The sequence below is a fragment of the Leptonotus elevatus genome, chromosome 21, assembly GCF_054856555.1.
Source record: "Leptonotus elevatus isolate MCC_2025b chromosome 21, RoL_Lele_1.0, whole genome shotgun sequence".
Lineage (NCBI taxonomy): Eukaryota > Metazoa > Chordata > Actinopteri > Syngnathiformes > Syngnathidae > Leptonotus > Leptonotus elevatus.
The window spans coordinates 11339604-11353200 of record NC_141259.1 but is presented as its reverse complement, the minus strand read 5'-3'; the positions used below and the strand labels follow the sequence as shown (position 1 = coordinate 11353200).

The window sequence follows — 13597 nt, the reverse complement described above, 5'->3', positions numbered from 1 at the left end:
AAAAAAACGGTGAAAAATTGAGGACCTGTTCATTGTAGACAATAAATAAATGGCCCTTGAGCACACAAGTTGCATCGTCCATGGTCTGAATGTTAAAAACAAAAAAGTTTATACATCTTGCACCAGTTTTTTTCTTTCTTCTCTCCCTTAAAAGGTAACACGGATGTGTGTTGGGGGCTAATCTGCATTACAGATGAGATGGGGTGGGGAAAGTCAAGCATCCATGATTCATGACGTTTCCTAGTGAGCCTTCGACATGGCAACCGTCCTAGTAACAGTTGCCTAGCAACAGCAACAACCCACCACAGCCAATCAACAACATGGCGACATTGTCATCCATTTGTCGGGCAATCATTTGCGTCTTTTTTTGTCTTTTTTTTTTTTTTTTTTTACTAATCGGTCTTAGTTTGGCAAGAATGTTGTGGGGGCAAAAGAAAAAAGAAAAAAAGTCCATCCGATCAAAAGAAAGCAATCTGGCTATGCAAATGACCGAAGTACCGACGGAGTGCGCCCGCCAGTTGCGTGTTGAGAAACTCACTTAGGATGAGTGACAGTCGTGTCGGTCGGCGAAGACGCGCAAACATGGCCCCCAAATGCCAAGTCGCTGTCCCCAGGTGCATGATGGGACAAGGTAAGAGGCACGGAAAATGCCACTGCCCGCTCCATGTCGACATGAGGACTAAACTACAAAATGACAGATAAAAATATTCTGCTTAGCACGTCATTTAAAAAAAAAAAAGATTTAAGTTAGGTGACACATTTTATTATATTAATATTTTTTCATCCAAATTTGGAGAAAGTTTCCGTCTTTCCATGCGACGTAGCTAAACCTCACTAGCAGGCAAATATAGCTGTCTGATGCTAGCTAAACATTGAAGCAAATATATTTTCATATTTCAAGATTTCTGCCTTGTGATGAAATATTTCATCCATTGTTTCTTTTTTTTAATCCAAATTTGTATGAAGCTACCATGCTAAACCTCACTAGCTATCAAATTCTGATAGCATGTAGCTGTCTGGCGCTAGCTAAACATTTAAACAAATATTTGTTGAAGATTTCCGTCTTTAGAATTGTGGTAAAAAACGTTTTCATTAAAATTTGTAAGAGCGTTCTGTGCCACCAAGCTAAAACTCAAATGAGCTAGCAAGCTAAGATAAAGCATAGCTGTCTGACGCTAGCTACATGTTTAAACAAATAGCAAATTGACTTTTTTTGTGCAGGGGGTAGATTTCTGTCTTTTGATATGATTTTTCAACCGTATTCCCATTCTTTCTTGAAATGTATACAAAGTTAGTGTTATGCTAGCAAGCTAACAGTAACATCTAGTCAGCTAGCTTCTTTTTTCCTTTTTATTTTTTATAATGCAATTAGTGTCTAAGTTATGGATCATAAGTGTTTTATTCATGGAGTTATGATGATGATCTCAGGCGACTTAAAAAGCGCGTTTTGTTTGTGGAGCCGATCAAAGCCGGCGAGGCCTTGGAACGACATGAAGGCTCGGTCGCGCCGATCTGCTCGCCTTTCACCAACCGACAAGATGCGCACGCTGGGCTTTTTTTCTTTTCTTTTTTTTCTTTCCTGGAAAGCATCCCAGGCACTTTTCCAAACAAGCACTTCACTCGGGGATCGAGTTCATCTTTTGTGACGTAAATTCAAAGCCAACGATTGAAGCCTTGCGTGGTAAGAGCTAAAAAAAAAAACCCTTTATTTTCAGATTGCAGTTTGCGCTAGCAAAAACTAGATTTTTTTTTTTCACAAGGTGTGTGGATTAGCAAAGAGACAAGACGGTGTGTTTTTTTTAAAACGATCTTTATTATCAATGAATCAATGTTACCGTGGAGACACAAATTTTTTTCTCATCGAGTCGTACTCTTGTCATGTTGCACAAACATATCACAATGCATCCGCGATGCGTGAATACAACAACCACGACGCTCTCGATTAAAATAGATGGAACGCTTCCTAGCGACGGACGTTTTAGCACGTGGATATTTACAGTTATGGTCGGCAAGGAGTTATAGGGCAGCACCGAAAAGATTTGAAACAGTTACAAGGAAAACAATGTAGTTACGGGAAAAAAGTAGTAATACATTTCAAGCTATGCTATACACATTTTAACAACGGTTTGTGTGTTTGTGCAGTCTCTTAACGTAATGTTTGCGGTAATGTGATCAAACTATTAACATCAACGTTGACCTCATTCAAGGAATCATACGTTTCGTAAACATTTTCTCACTTGGAATTAGGACTCTATTCAAATTTTATGATATTACTCATAAAATGATATTCTCCATTATGATGCAATTATTGCAATTGTAACTTCTAAGATTCTGTAATACAAATTTATTCTCACAAAGTAACGAGCGTTACAGTCAATTCGACTTTTATTCTCATATTTCATGAAGTTGTTCTCGCAATCAACGACTTCATTCTAAATATTTTTTTTCCTCGGGTTACTTAGTTTTAATTGTTCCAAAACATCATTTATGTCATTTGTACAATATTACAATCCATACAGTCAACTGTACATACTCTTAGAAGTTTATATGATTAATTTTTATAATAATAATAATTATTATATATATTTATATATATATATATATTTTTTTTACATCTGTGGAACTTTTCACGCTATGTGATGTCAAAGCTGGCCAGTGGCACAAGAAGGGTGCGTTCAGGTACGTCTGTACATCGCATATGTCAATGAAAAGCATGTTTTCTTGACTTTATTCTTGTTTCCCAAAACACGCACACAAAAAAATATTTTTTGGTGTTTATATCCAGTTATGACAAATGTTTCTAAAATGAATTTTTCTGTAAAATGACCCCCAAAAAAATAAATAAATCACGTTTTATTAATAGTAATATTATGACAGGAATCTTGCAATATTACATTTTTATTGGAATATTTATTATTAGTGTTGAGTTAATAATGGACAAATATGGATTTTTTTTCCTGTATAAAAATGAATTAAATAACTTTATATTTGCAAAAATAAATTTTTCAATAATTATTTTATCTGCTATAATATTATTGCTTTAATCGCATTATTCATTCTTTAAAACAATATTTTGTTTTAAATAAAATAAACAAGAATGTAATTGTAAGAAAAAAATATGATTTTATTCTTGTATTTAATGGAAAAGGAAATGTCCTTTTTATTCTAGTAAAAATTATTTTCTCATAAGTATTAAAAAATAATTATTTCAAAACATAAATAAATAATAATCTCAATAAAATAGTAAAATTACATATAGAAGATAAATAAAATAAGACTAAAGAAATATATTCTATTAAAACTTTTTTTTTTTTTTTACACAATACTTTAAACTTTATCTTTATAAAATAAATACATATTTAATAAATTACATATAATTACATATAATAAATAAAAATAATCTCCCAATATTAAGTCATTGATTCTTCTTTAAAAAAACAACAACTTGTTTTCGGAGTTCAACTCTCCCAAACCTGACATGCTTTTCATTGGCTGATTCATCGACCCCTCGCTTCAGGCATCCAATCAGCTTAGAGCCCCGGGGGACCAAACTGGTCGTACCCGAACGCGACCCTTTGGCCACCGGACACGCTGAAAGTACGCAAATACATATTCATACATAGAAGTCGAGTTGATGGCGAGCGAGCTTGATGAAGAGGACGAGGTTCACTGAGGCATCGCTTTGAGGATGGCGTTCACCTCCTCGGCCACGGCCGTCAGCGCAAACTCAAACTGCTCCTGCGGGACAACATTTGTGACAAAAAGTACTCTCATTCACATTTGAAGATGGTAATTGGTCCTGGTAGACGTCGAGTATGAAAGTATTTGGCGAGGCCAGCTTCGCTTTTGTTTGTCTTTTGTTGCTTTTTTCCCCTCCAGAGCAAAGCAACAGCGTGATTGATGTTTCCCCCCACAGAGCTGTTGCTGCTGTTTTTGCACTCTTCTCCCCAGGCTCAGGGGCAACAACAAAAAAAAAGAAGAAGAAGAGGCGCGTAGGAGTGCCGAGGCCTTTAGATGTGTCAACACACACAGCCGGGCCCGAAGGAAAAGTCGATCGATCGACGGGCGGGAGCCGCCGGTGGCCGATCGGCTTTTTTTCTATTTTCGAAGTCGTGTGATGTCAGAAATATGAAATGGGCCGGCTCTGCTTGGATTTTGGGGCTTCTAAGCCCCGTTGGGAGGGCCGGCCATTTTTGCGCCCTCTGATAAGTAGACGGGGGTCCAGTTTGGTAGCTATCGGACAAAATTGAACACATTTCATGCTGCGTATTCAAACTGGCCTCAGGCGCTGGAAATGAGTAAAAACAAAATGACTTTTCTGATAAAGCTTCTTGAGAATTTTTGCATTCAACTTGAAAATGAATGAAAAACTAAAATGACTAAAACAAACAAACAAAAGATTTTACACATAATTTTTGTTCTTATAGCTTTAATAAGAGTTTAGTTTTTTTGAAACAGAATATTGCACTTTTATTTTTTGTAAAATTATGAATTGTTGCAACTTTCCCCACTGTTATGAATTTTCATAACATTTTAGATTTTTTTTTCATAATTCTTGATTGTGAAAATTACAAATGTATTTTTTATAAAATTTGAAATGTACTCTCAGAACATTACAACTTTATTCCAGTAAAATTACATGTTTTTTTTTTGTCATAATAAAAAAAATATTCTAACATTCTGACTTTATTCTTGTAAAATTTTGACATTTTTCTTGTAAAGGTACACAATTTGCTCTTTTTAATCCAACTTTGTTTTATATATATATCTATATCTGAAAAAACTAACTATACAGTCAACCGGATTAGCAGAATTAAAAAATTTTTTTTTAAATGAAACAAAAAAATATAATTTTTAAATATATATATATATATCTTTTTTTTTCTCCTCCAAAATTTGTTGAAAACATTTAGAATATTTTTCAGCATTTTTATTTTTTTTTTATTTGGGGGGACTTTTTTTCTCCTCCCCATTACATTTTAACAGGTGTACGTTTTACTATGAATATATTCTTACAAAATCCCCTCCATTAAATTCAGACTTTATTCTTAAAGGACACATCTAGATTTCTCTGGTGAAAGTAATAATAGCAACTTTTATGAGTGATTATTTGTTGGCACTCGATCACAAGAGTGAATATTTGAACTGCTCCAAAAAACTCGTGACTGGCATCCAATCAAACTTTCTTGATTTTTGAAGGAGTTCACAAACCAAAGCGACGTCTTTTCTTTTCATCTCGCCCCCCCCCCCCCCTCCCTCAAAACCACTCGAGCTCAAAGGCAGCGGGGGTGTGTGTGTGTGTGTGGGGGGTCTTACCTTTGTGTGGACCATGCCGGCTCTCTGGTCTCTCAAGTGCTCCAGGGTAGCAGCAATATCAATCTCTTTAGCACCTGCAACGCACGCACAAGATTGGAGGCAGTTGAAAGCAATCGGGCTAATCCAGCTCACATCTGTCCATCTCGTCGTTTCTACGCGACCGGTCCCTTTTTTTAGAAGGCCGATTGCAAATGATTACATTCATCCCTTGGGAAGGCTCGGACGGCGACTCGCGCATCTTGATCAAATATGCGAGAGGAGGTTATGCGAAAAGTGCCACGACGCTATACAAGGTACGATACTGGGCTGGTTCTATGACATCATCTCTTTTGGAGGACGTCGGATGATATTTATTTACTCGTCACATCTGTGTCTTATACTGCCCCCAGGAGGCCATTGTGGGCATAGCAGAAGGAGCGGCACGATGGCCGTTTAACTATCAAAAACTGTTCATTATCAATATATTCTCATTAAATTATGACTTTTGTCATTAGTTTATTCTCTTAAAGTTATTTTTTATTTTCATAAAATTGCTACCTTTTCTTGTATTATGAATACTACAAATGTATTTCTTAACTGTAAACTTTTGGCATAAAATTATAATTATAAATTCTCATACTGCTTTATTCTTGTACAATTATGCAATTTTCTTCTGAAATTAGAATTTTGAAAAATATGTTATATTTCTTCTCCTATATACTTTTCTATATTTATTATGACTGTTTATTTTAAATAATCATTGATAACGCCCATTCTCACACGGATATACATGGTTGCATTATGCAAATGAGGGAGGTAAACGTAGCCAGTATGTTTGCAAACACAAGGCTGAGCGAAAGTATATATTTTTTTTAATAGTGGAAAAAGTAGTTGAGTGCTTCAAACACAACTTTGATGTGTAAGAAGGGAGGGCCGAAGTCCAGAGTAAACGAGAAGCCAAAGAAAAGCTTTCGAGGGCCAGATTATGTCCATTTTATACAAGGCTAGTGGGGGGGAAGGGGGCATTTGGGTGGGGGTGGGGGGTGGGTGGGTGTTGGGGCACGGCTCAGGGAACAAAAGGTTAAAAAGAGCGCGCCGGGTGTCTTTCATCGCCGCGGACAACGGGGGACATTTGTCACTGAAGAACCAGCGCCAGCCGCAACCTCTTCTAACGAGCGGCCATTTTGAGTTGGGGAAAGGGCAAAGTTGAGAGGTCAAAGGCCAGAGGGCAGGCCAAGCCATGGAGGGGCTCTTCTAATTGACGCAGGCTGACCTTTGGGGGGCCTGAAAACATCCACAATGGACGCTAAATCCATTTAGAATTTCCAACAATTTCACACGCTCCCTTTCAACTATTATTTTTGCCGCTTACTAAAAAGTTGTGACTGTCAGTATGTTTGTGTCATACTGCCCCCCGGTGGTCAAGGCAGGCACACCAGAAGCAGCTCAAGCAAGTCATGATGCACAAAGTGCTTAATATGTTACATTTGATTTAAATGTTGTTGTTTTTTTAAATTTTTATTTATATAGTATAAAGTGCTATTTTTTGTTTTTACAATTCAATTTATTTAACAAAAATTAAAATTGGTGTTGGAAAGGATTAATGACCACTGTATTAGCAACTACGACAAATTGTATTCTCACTATTTTTTGTGTGTGCATAGAATTATAATCACTGTATTTGTAAAAATGGATTAATTATTCTTCCAATATCGCAAAAATCTTAAAAATGGGTAAAAAAAAAATCATAAATTTGTTTGCCCAGTACTGAAACATGTTTTATTCTTATAAAATAATACAAATGTTTTAATGATTATCTACGACTTCGCAATACTTTTTTTCCTCATATTTTTGCTAAATATTATGCAAATATTTAAAAACTTGACTTTCCTAAAATTACAACATTTTTATCCAGTAATATTACAAAAGGATTCTTGCAAAACATCCCACATAAATAAGTTTTGTAATATAACATTTTCCTCATAAAATTGTGATCATATTCCAACTTTTTAGCACAAATAGCAATTTTTTTCTCTTTTCTTCACATGGGTTCATGCCTTCCATACATGCTACAAGCATGGTGTTTTTTTTTTTTTGCCATCATGTGGCATGTAAACGCATTTTTCTGAATTTTGCTATTCACGGCAAAGGGTTCACTCTAAGACAATAATAACGCAGCCGCAGAAAGATAAAAGAAAAAAACTCATCAAATGAACACATTGCTTGTATGAAACATTGATGGCAAACTGTAAATGAATTCCGTTTCATTGGCATGCATGTGCCATCTAAATTCATGCGGCAATCGTCATGCAGGTCGATGCGGCGTGACAGCAGCATAAATGACTAATAAATTACTAATGTTCATCTAGCTTCTTTTTTTTTTTTTCCCCCGATTTCTCATTTGCGCGGGGGGCTTTTGTTCCCGCACCCCCCCACGTCACCCTCCAACGCATCACCCAGACCCTCGGTGGAAAAGCAGAGCGTTGCCACGGCAACGTTTACCTTTTGCCATCCTGTTGAGGACCATGTCAATCAGAATGTAAGTCCCAGTCCTGCCAGCGCCGTCACTGCAGGTTGACACAGACAGAAAAAGAGGACACAGATCATTAGACAAGACAAATATTGCAGATATCAAATGATAGGAGTTTTAGTCTCATAAATTGCCGCTTTTTTTTTTCTTGCAGGTTTGCAACCTTATTCAAATTAGTTTTCAGCGCCTGAATGTACATTTCAGGTCATTCTGTCAAAATCTTACACAATAGAATTCATGGTAGAATCATCTTAAGGATGCTGAATGACCCCAAATACAGCAAGAATTTGAGTCCACAATGTTTGGTTTAGGTTTGAGAGCCAATATAAAAATGTTATTGCTTTAAGAAATGGAAAGCAAAAAAACCCAGTAACGTTAAAACTTAATTCTCATAAAAATACAACTTTTTTTCTCCTGTGAATTACAAATTTACTTTCAAAATGTTTTCCCCCATCAAAATATTGAGACTACTTGGTTTTTGGACCATTTAATATTTTTGGACAAATTAATTTATATATTTTTTTTCTAAAAATGGACTTTCCCTCATAGTCCTCCACATGTATTCTTGTTAGATAATAAAAACAATTCTAATATAAAACATTTTTTTGTTGTAGAATATATTTTTTAAATGTTATATTTTCATAAAAATCACATTTTTAATCTGTTATACAAATTTAGTCCCACAAAGTTTGAAAAATATATTTTTTTTTTGTGTGTGCCTTTTTCTTATGCTATAAATTTAAGGTTAAGTGTTTACAGGAACAATAAAAACAATATATTTTTTTGTATTTTAAAAGTGTAAACATTCAAGTGAGCATGATTACAATAAACATTTTAAATATTATAATATATATAGTGTGCAAAAAGATTAAAAACAAATACTAAAACTATTAAAAATCAAAAAGTTTTCTGTTCAATAAAATCGACAATGTGACATTTGGATGATGCATGTGTGGTCTGGGCGAGCAATGTCGAGGGAGTCGGGGGGCGAGGGGTGATTGGGGGGGGGCAAGGGGGGGATGGGGTGTCTGGGGGGGCTTCTGAGAGCCCACCAGAGGACAAAGGCTTTTAAAAGCACACACCTCGGGAGCACAGGACAAGGTTGAGAGACCAGCGGCGGTTTGAAGAACAGCTTTTTTTTTTGGAGGGGACTCGCTTTTTTCTCTCTCCATCTCTCCATTACTCCAGAGATGGCGTGTTGAAAAGCCTCCCTTTGTGCCCGCCGGCCATTCAGTGGCGCTGCATGTTAATTGCAAACAAGGCGCGCGCATCTCTCCGATAAAGGCGCGGGCCAAACCAACGCGGTGGGGAGAAGCGCGGGGCGGTTTCATTAATCTGCGCTCGGCGTTTCCCGCCACACGCATGACTTGACAAGGGTGCGCCTGTAAAATGTGCTCAGGCGGGTTATTGGGTGTTTACCACAAAGCGGCCTTAAGCCAAACTTTTAAAAAAAATAATTTAAGCCTTGCATAGCGACGTCAACATCTCCCTCAAAAAGAAAAAACGGTACATCAAAGCTGTTCATGTTCTGTACAGTGCTTAATAAAGGCATGGCTTTAATGCGGACTCTTTCCAATTCAGTGAGCTCTCCATGTGTTCAGGAATTTAAAATTGGATTTTAAAAGCCACATTTTAGCCACTTAAAAATCGTATTATTTTTTTTCAGGAATGCAAGTAAATAACTCTGGTTTGACATTTTAACAAAAAAGTGCTATTCAATTTTGTTGTCAAACAGTTATCATGACAATTTTATGAGCTTTAATGTGGGCTGTTTCAAATTGGTTCAGAAAGCTCAAACTGAATATTGAAATTTTAGAGACAATTTTGAGCTAGAAATAGAACTCAAGCGCAATGACCAACAACTTCAACAAATGTTTCTGTTTAGGAATGCAATTGAAACAATAACTCGGATTCAATGCTCAGTCAATTAAATAAATAAATAAATAATTAGTTAAGTGCTTTACTATTTATTAAGGTTTTTCTTTTTCTTTTTGGGTAGCATGGATAAGAGCAAATTTAACAGCTTGTCATTAAAAACAACCATCATCACAGAGTGCTTTAATTCATACTCTTTCCATTTTAATGAGCTTTAATAGCCACATTTGAGCCAGTAAAAAAGATGTTTAATGTGATCAAGAAATGTAATTTATTTTTTTAACTACAGTAATTTTGAATTAGAAAATTAGAATTTCACAAGAACGTCAACAAAATCAACCATCATGATGGAGTGCTTTAATGTGTACACTTTTAATTGATTTCAATAGCCAAATGCAGGCCACTAAGATTTTTCTAATTAGGTAAGCAAGTAAGTTATTATAATTATTTTCAAAATTGTTCAGCCTTACCGGTCATCGAATAATAAGTCGGCCATTTTGATTTGAAGCTTAGCCAAAAGAGCAAAAACCAGAAGCATGTATACTGGACAATTGGAGGATTCTAAATTGTGAACTATTTTCATGTACACCATTTCATGTTTGTAGCAAGTTGTTATGTTTGAAAACATGCGCACCCCCGTTTGAGTCACCAATCAGCATCATCATCTTGACAATCATCAGGTTGGAATACTTGCCTGCAGTGAACAATAATCGGGCAAGATCGACCTCTGTAGCACTTGTTAACCTTTCTGCAATAAAAGAAGACAAAGAAAAAGGAAAAGCACGTTATTGTGGATCATGACGGCAAAACAAAGATGAATGCCACCGATTACATGCGGTGCGCCTGGACGAAATAAATATGGCAATAATCAAGTGAGCCACGCGCGCGCACTCGCCCGCCAATCCATCACTTTAACTGGAGTGGAGGCATTTCAATGAATGGAGCGTCATTGGGGAGCGCGTTATTGTGACGGGCGGCGGCGGGATGTTGTGATTGCGCAACGCCGGCCAATTGTGAGCGGCGGAAAGCTTTTTCTGCACGCCGCCGTCGCTATGGAGACAGCTGGGAGCGTTCGTGCAAAAACAACACGTGAACATCATAATGATAAAACAAAATCTTGAGTGTGTTTACTTTTGTGAAAATGCACAAAATGAATTCTTGCACTTAATGTTGGTTGTTGGTTCAGCAGTTTTGTGCCGTCCTTGAATAGTAATTTTTACGAGAGTCCTTTCCACTGGGAGGGAAAAAAAAAATAAAGTATGCGGATATTTTGTTGTTAGTTTGGATTTCAATTGAATTACAATACTAAAATTAATGAACTTTTTAAAATATACAAATTAATTTAGCTGAATCATACAGTAGTTGAATATTCTGTAAAATAAATTCTCAAAATCGTCTAAATAAAAAAACAATCACGACATCATACATTCCATCCATTTTCTATCGTACTTTTCCTCAACTCATTGAATGCCAGAGACGCGTTTTCCCGTCTTTTAAGAGGCATGTATTTATATAATTAAAAATACGACACTTTTTTTCATGTGCTATATCCAGTGGGGTCAAGGTCATACATGTTGGATCTGTGCCAAAAAGTGCAGCAAAGATGGCCCAAACTTCCCATGCAAAAGCGAGAGCGCAAGGAGAGGTGGGAGAGAGAGAGAGCGAGCGAGCAAGAGAGAGTCAGGTTGTGCACAGGCCTGGCTGAGGAGACACAGTTTCCAATGATCACTTTTGTGACTATGCAACTGGGCTCATATTACTAGCTGCAACATCACAAAAATGACACTGGCAACCGCAAAACACGGCCGAAACCTCAAAAGAATCGACACCCTGCCGCGCACACACACAAAAACCTGCACTCTGATAAATACAGTACGAGCTAATTGGAAGGGGAAAAAAGCACCAAAGAGGACGCCATCCCCTCACTTTGCCTTAACAAGCACGGAAAGAGGGGGGACAGATTTCCATCCCCAAATCAGATGCATCTATTCTCATTTGTTGTCCCTCCGTGGTTTCCCGGAGGAGTCGGGGCGAGGCGATCCCCTCGCTAACAAACCCCGAGCACTCGCCCCCTCTTTTTAGTCAGGCGGCTCGCCTTTAATTGGCTCTTTGAATGAGCTGTTTTCTTCCCAAGCCAAGCCAGGCAGTGCGGGGCTGTTAATTTGCTGCATCACATGTGCTGGAGGGAGGTGAGGGCAAGGAGGTGGTGCGGGGACGGCAAGGTTATTATAGTTAACCGAAAAAGGAATCAAATAAAGAAAACACAAATAGGAAAAAAAACATTTGCGTTAATGGAATCAAATAAAAAGAAGAAAAAAAACCTGAATTACATCGCATGTAACTATCATTTTAGAGAGAGGATTTTTTTTGTCTAACATTTACGTATACTCCATATACAGTAAAAATATCTAAAACTAATACAAAAACATTTTTGAAAAAAAATAAAAAACAACAAATATGTTCTATAAACTAATTAAAACTAACTGTCAAAACAAAATAACAAAATACAATATAAAATCTAAATATATATATATAAAAATAATGAAAACTCAAAACTATTCTAACCCTGAGGGAAAGGAGAGAAACCTTGTTAGAGCCACCAAACCGGGAAAAAAAGGAAGGAAGGAAGGTGGGGGGTGAACGAGCTGAGGGGTCAGGGGTCGGCGCTCTGCTGTACCTGCGGAAGTCCAAGAGGGTGCGCGCCGTGTTGGGGATGCCGCGGTCCATCCAGGACAGGAAGTGGAACTGCGTGACGGTGCGCGTCTCATTGGTGTGCAGGTTCTTCAGGTAGAAGCTCCGGACCAGGAAGTCCTCGCACCAGATGTGCTCGGACACCAGATTGACCTGGAGGCGCACCGCCAAACACGGCGGCAAGGTTAACTCACTCGGGTCCAAAAGACATTTCCAGACTATCCGTACCTCGTAGAAGTGGTAGACGTCAGAACCCTCATCCGGCCAGTAGTGGTGACACTGCTTGACGCCGTTCTCCGAGATGGGCGTGAGCATGACGACGACCACGCAGCCGCTCTCCCACACCATCTGCACGCGGCAGGAGACGCAATCGTTCAGGGCTGACGAGCGGCGGAATATTCCGCATTCTTGGCGGCGGCGCATGAGGATGAAATGGATTTCTTAATCCGGGTCCAGCAGGCGTGAATAAACCGTCAGCGGTGCAGGAAAATGTAATGTGCGCTCGGGAGAAAACGCACAAGCCCACAGCAGCCATTAAGGCAAATGGGAAGAAAAACTCAAGATTTCATGAGCCTTCAGTACGTTTATCAAATATGTACAGTATGCACCACTTCAAGAGATGTTTTCCTTTTCATGTCTAGTTGGTGACAGCATTTTCCAACACAAGAGAAAAATCATACATGAGCTGTTCATGTTTTAGAGCGGCAATAACCCTTATGAGCCCTAAAATATTCAGATTTGGAAACTACTGCGGAAATGCTTTGTAGAATGAATTGGAATGTAGAAAATGTACAACGTGAGACTTTGAAGGAGGGAAAAAAACAAAAGCTTGATTAGTTTAGGAATTTTCTCGCGGAAATGCTGGAAAGCTCGTTACGTGTTGAAGCTGAGTGGATTGAATCAGATTAGAAATCAATGTATCCATTCATTTCAAACAGATTTTTGGGGTGGAAAATTGTGGAATGTAAAAAAAAATGAGCGTCTCGTCGGAACATAGAAAGGTGACAGAGTAATTATAACAAAAATGTTTTTGATGTATAATAAACATATTTTATTATTCAAGTAGTTTATTATGAAAATTTTGACTTGAGATTAAACCATTTTCCAAAGCAACAGCCACAAACAGATCAGTTCAGTTGAGGTGCTTGTAGAAAAGAGCATAATGTTTGATGTTTTGCTTCATGCTTTGAATGGGAAAAGCTTGGC

The 13597-nt window shown here is 37.7% G+C and overlaps 1 protein-coding gene across 1 annotated transcript in view; it reads right to left on the bottom strand.

Moving 5' to 3' along the window:
- Window positions 1-1793: 1793 nt before the first annotated feature.
- The window catches only part of ptprn2 (protein tyrosine phosphatase receptor type N2), a 111948-nt gene continuing 100144 nt past the window's right edge, over window positions 1794-13597 (bottom strand). The window contains exons 17-22 of the mRNA XM_086065800.1: window positions 12620-12739; window positions 12378-12544; window positions 10401-10448; window positions 7798-7868; window positions 5317-5390; window positions 1794-3738 (exon numbers count right to left, since the gene is read on the bottom strand). Of these exons, the coding sequence (XP_085921926.1) occupies window positions 3667-3738; window positions 5317-5390; window positions 7798-7868; window positions 10401-10448; window positions 12378-12544; window positions 12620-12739 (552 nt within the window). The 3' untranslated portion in view covers window positions 1794-3666. The remainder of the gene's footprint in view (window positions 3739-5316; window positions 5391-7797; window positions 7869-10400; window positions 10449-12377; window positions 12545-12619; window positions 12740-13597) is intronic.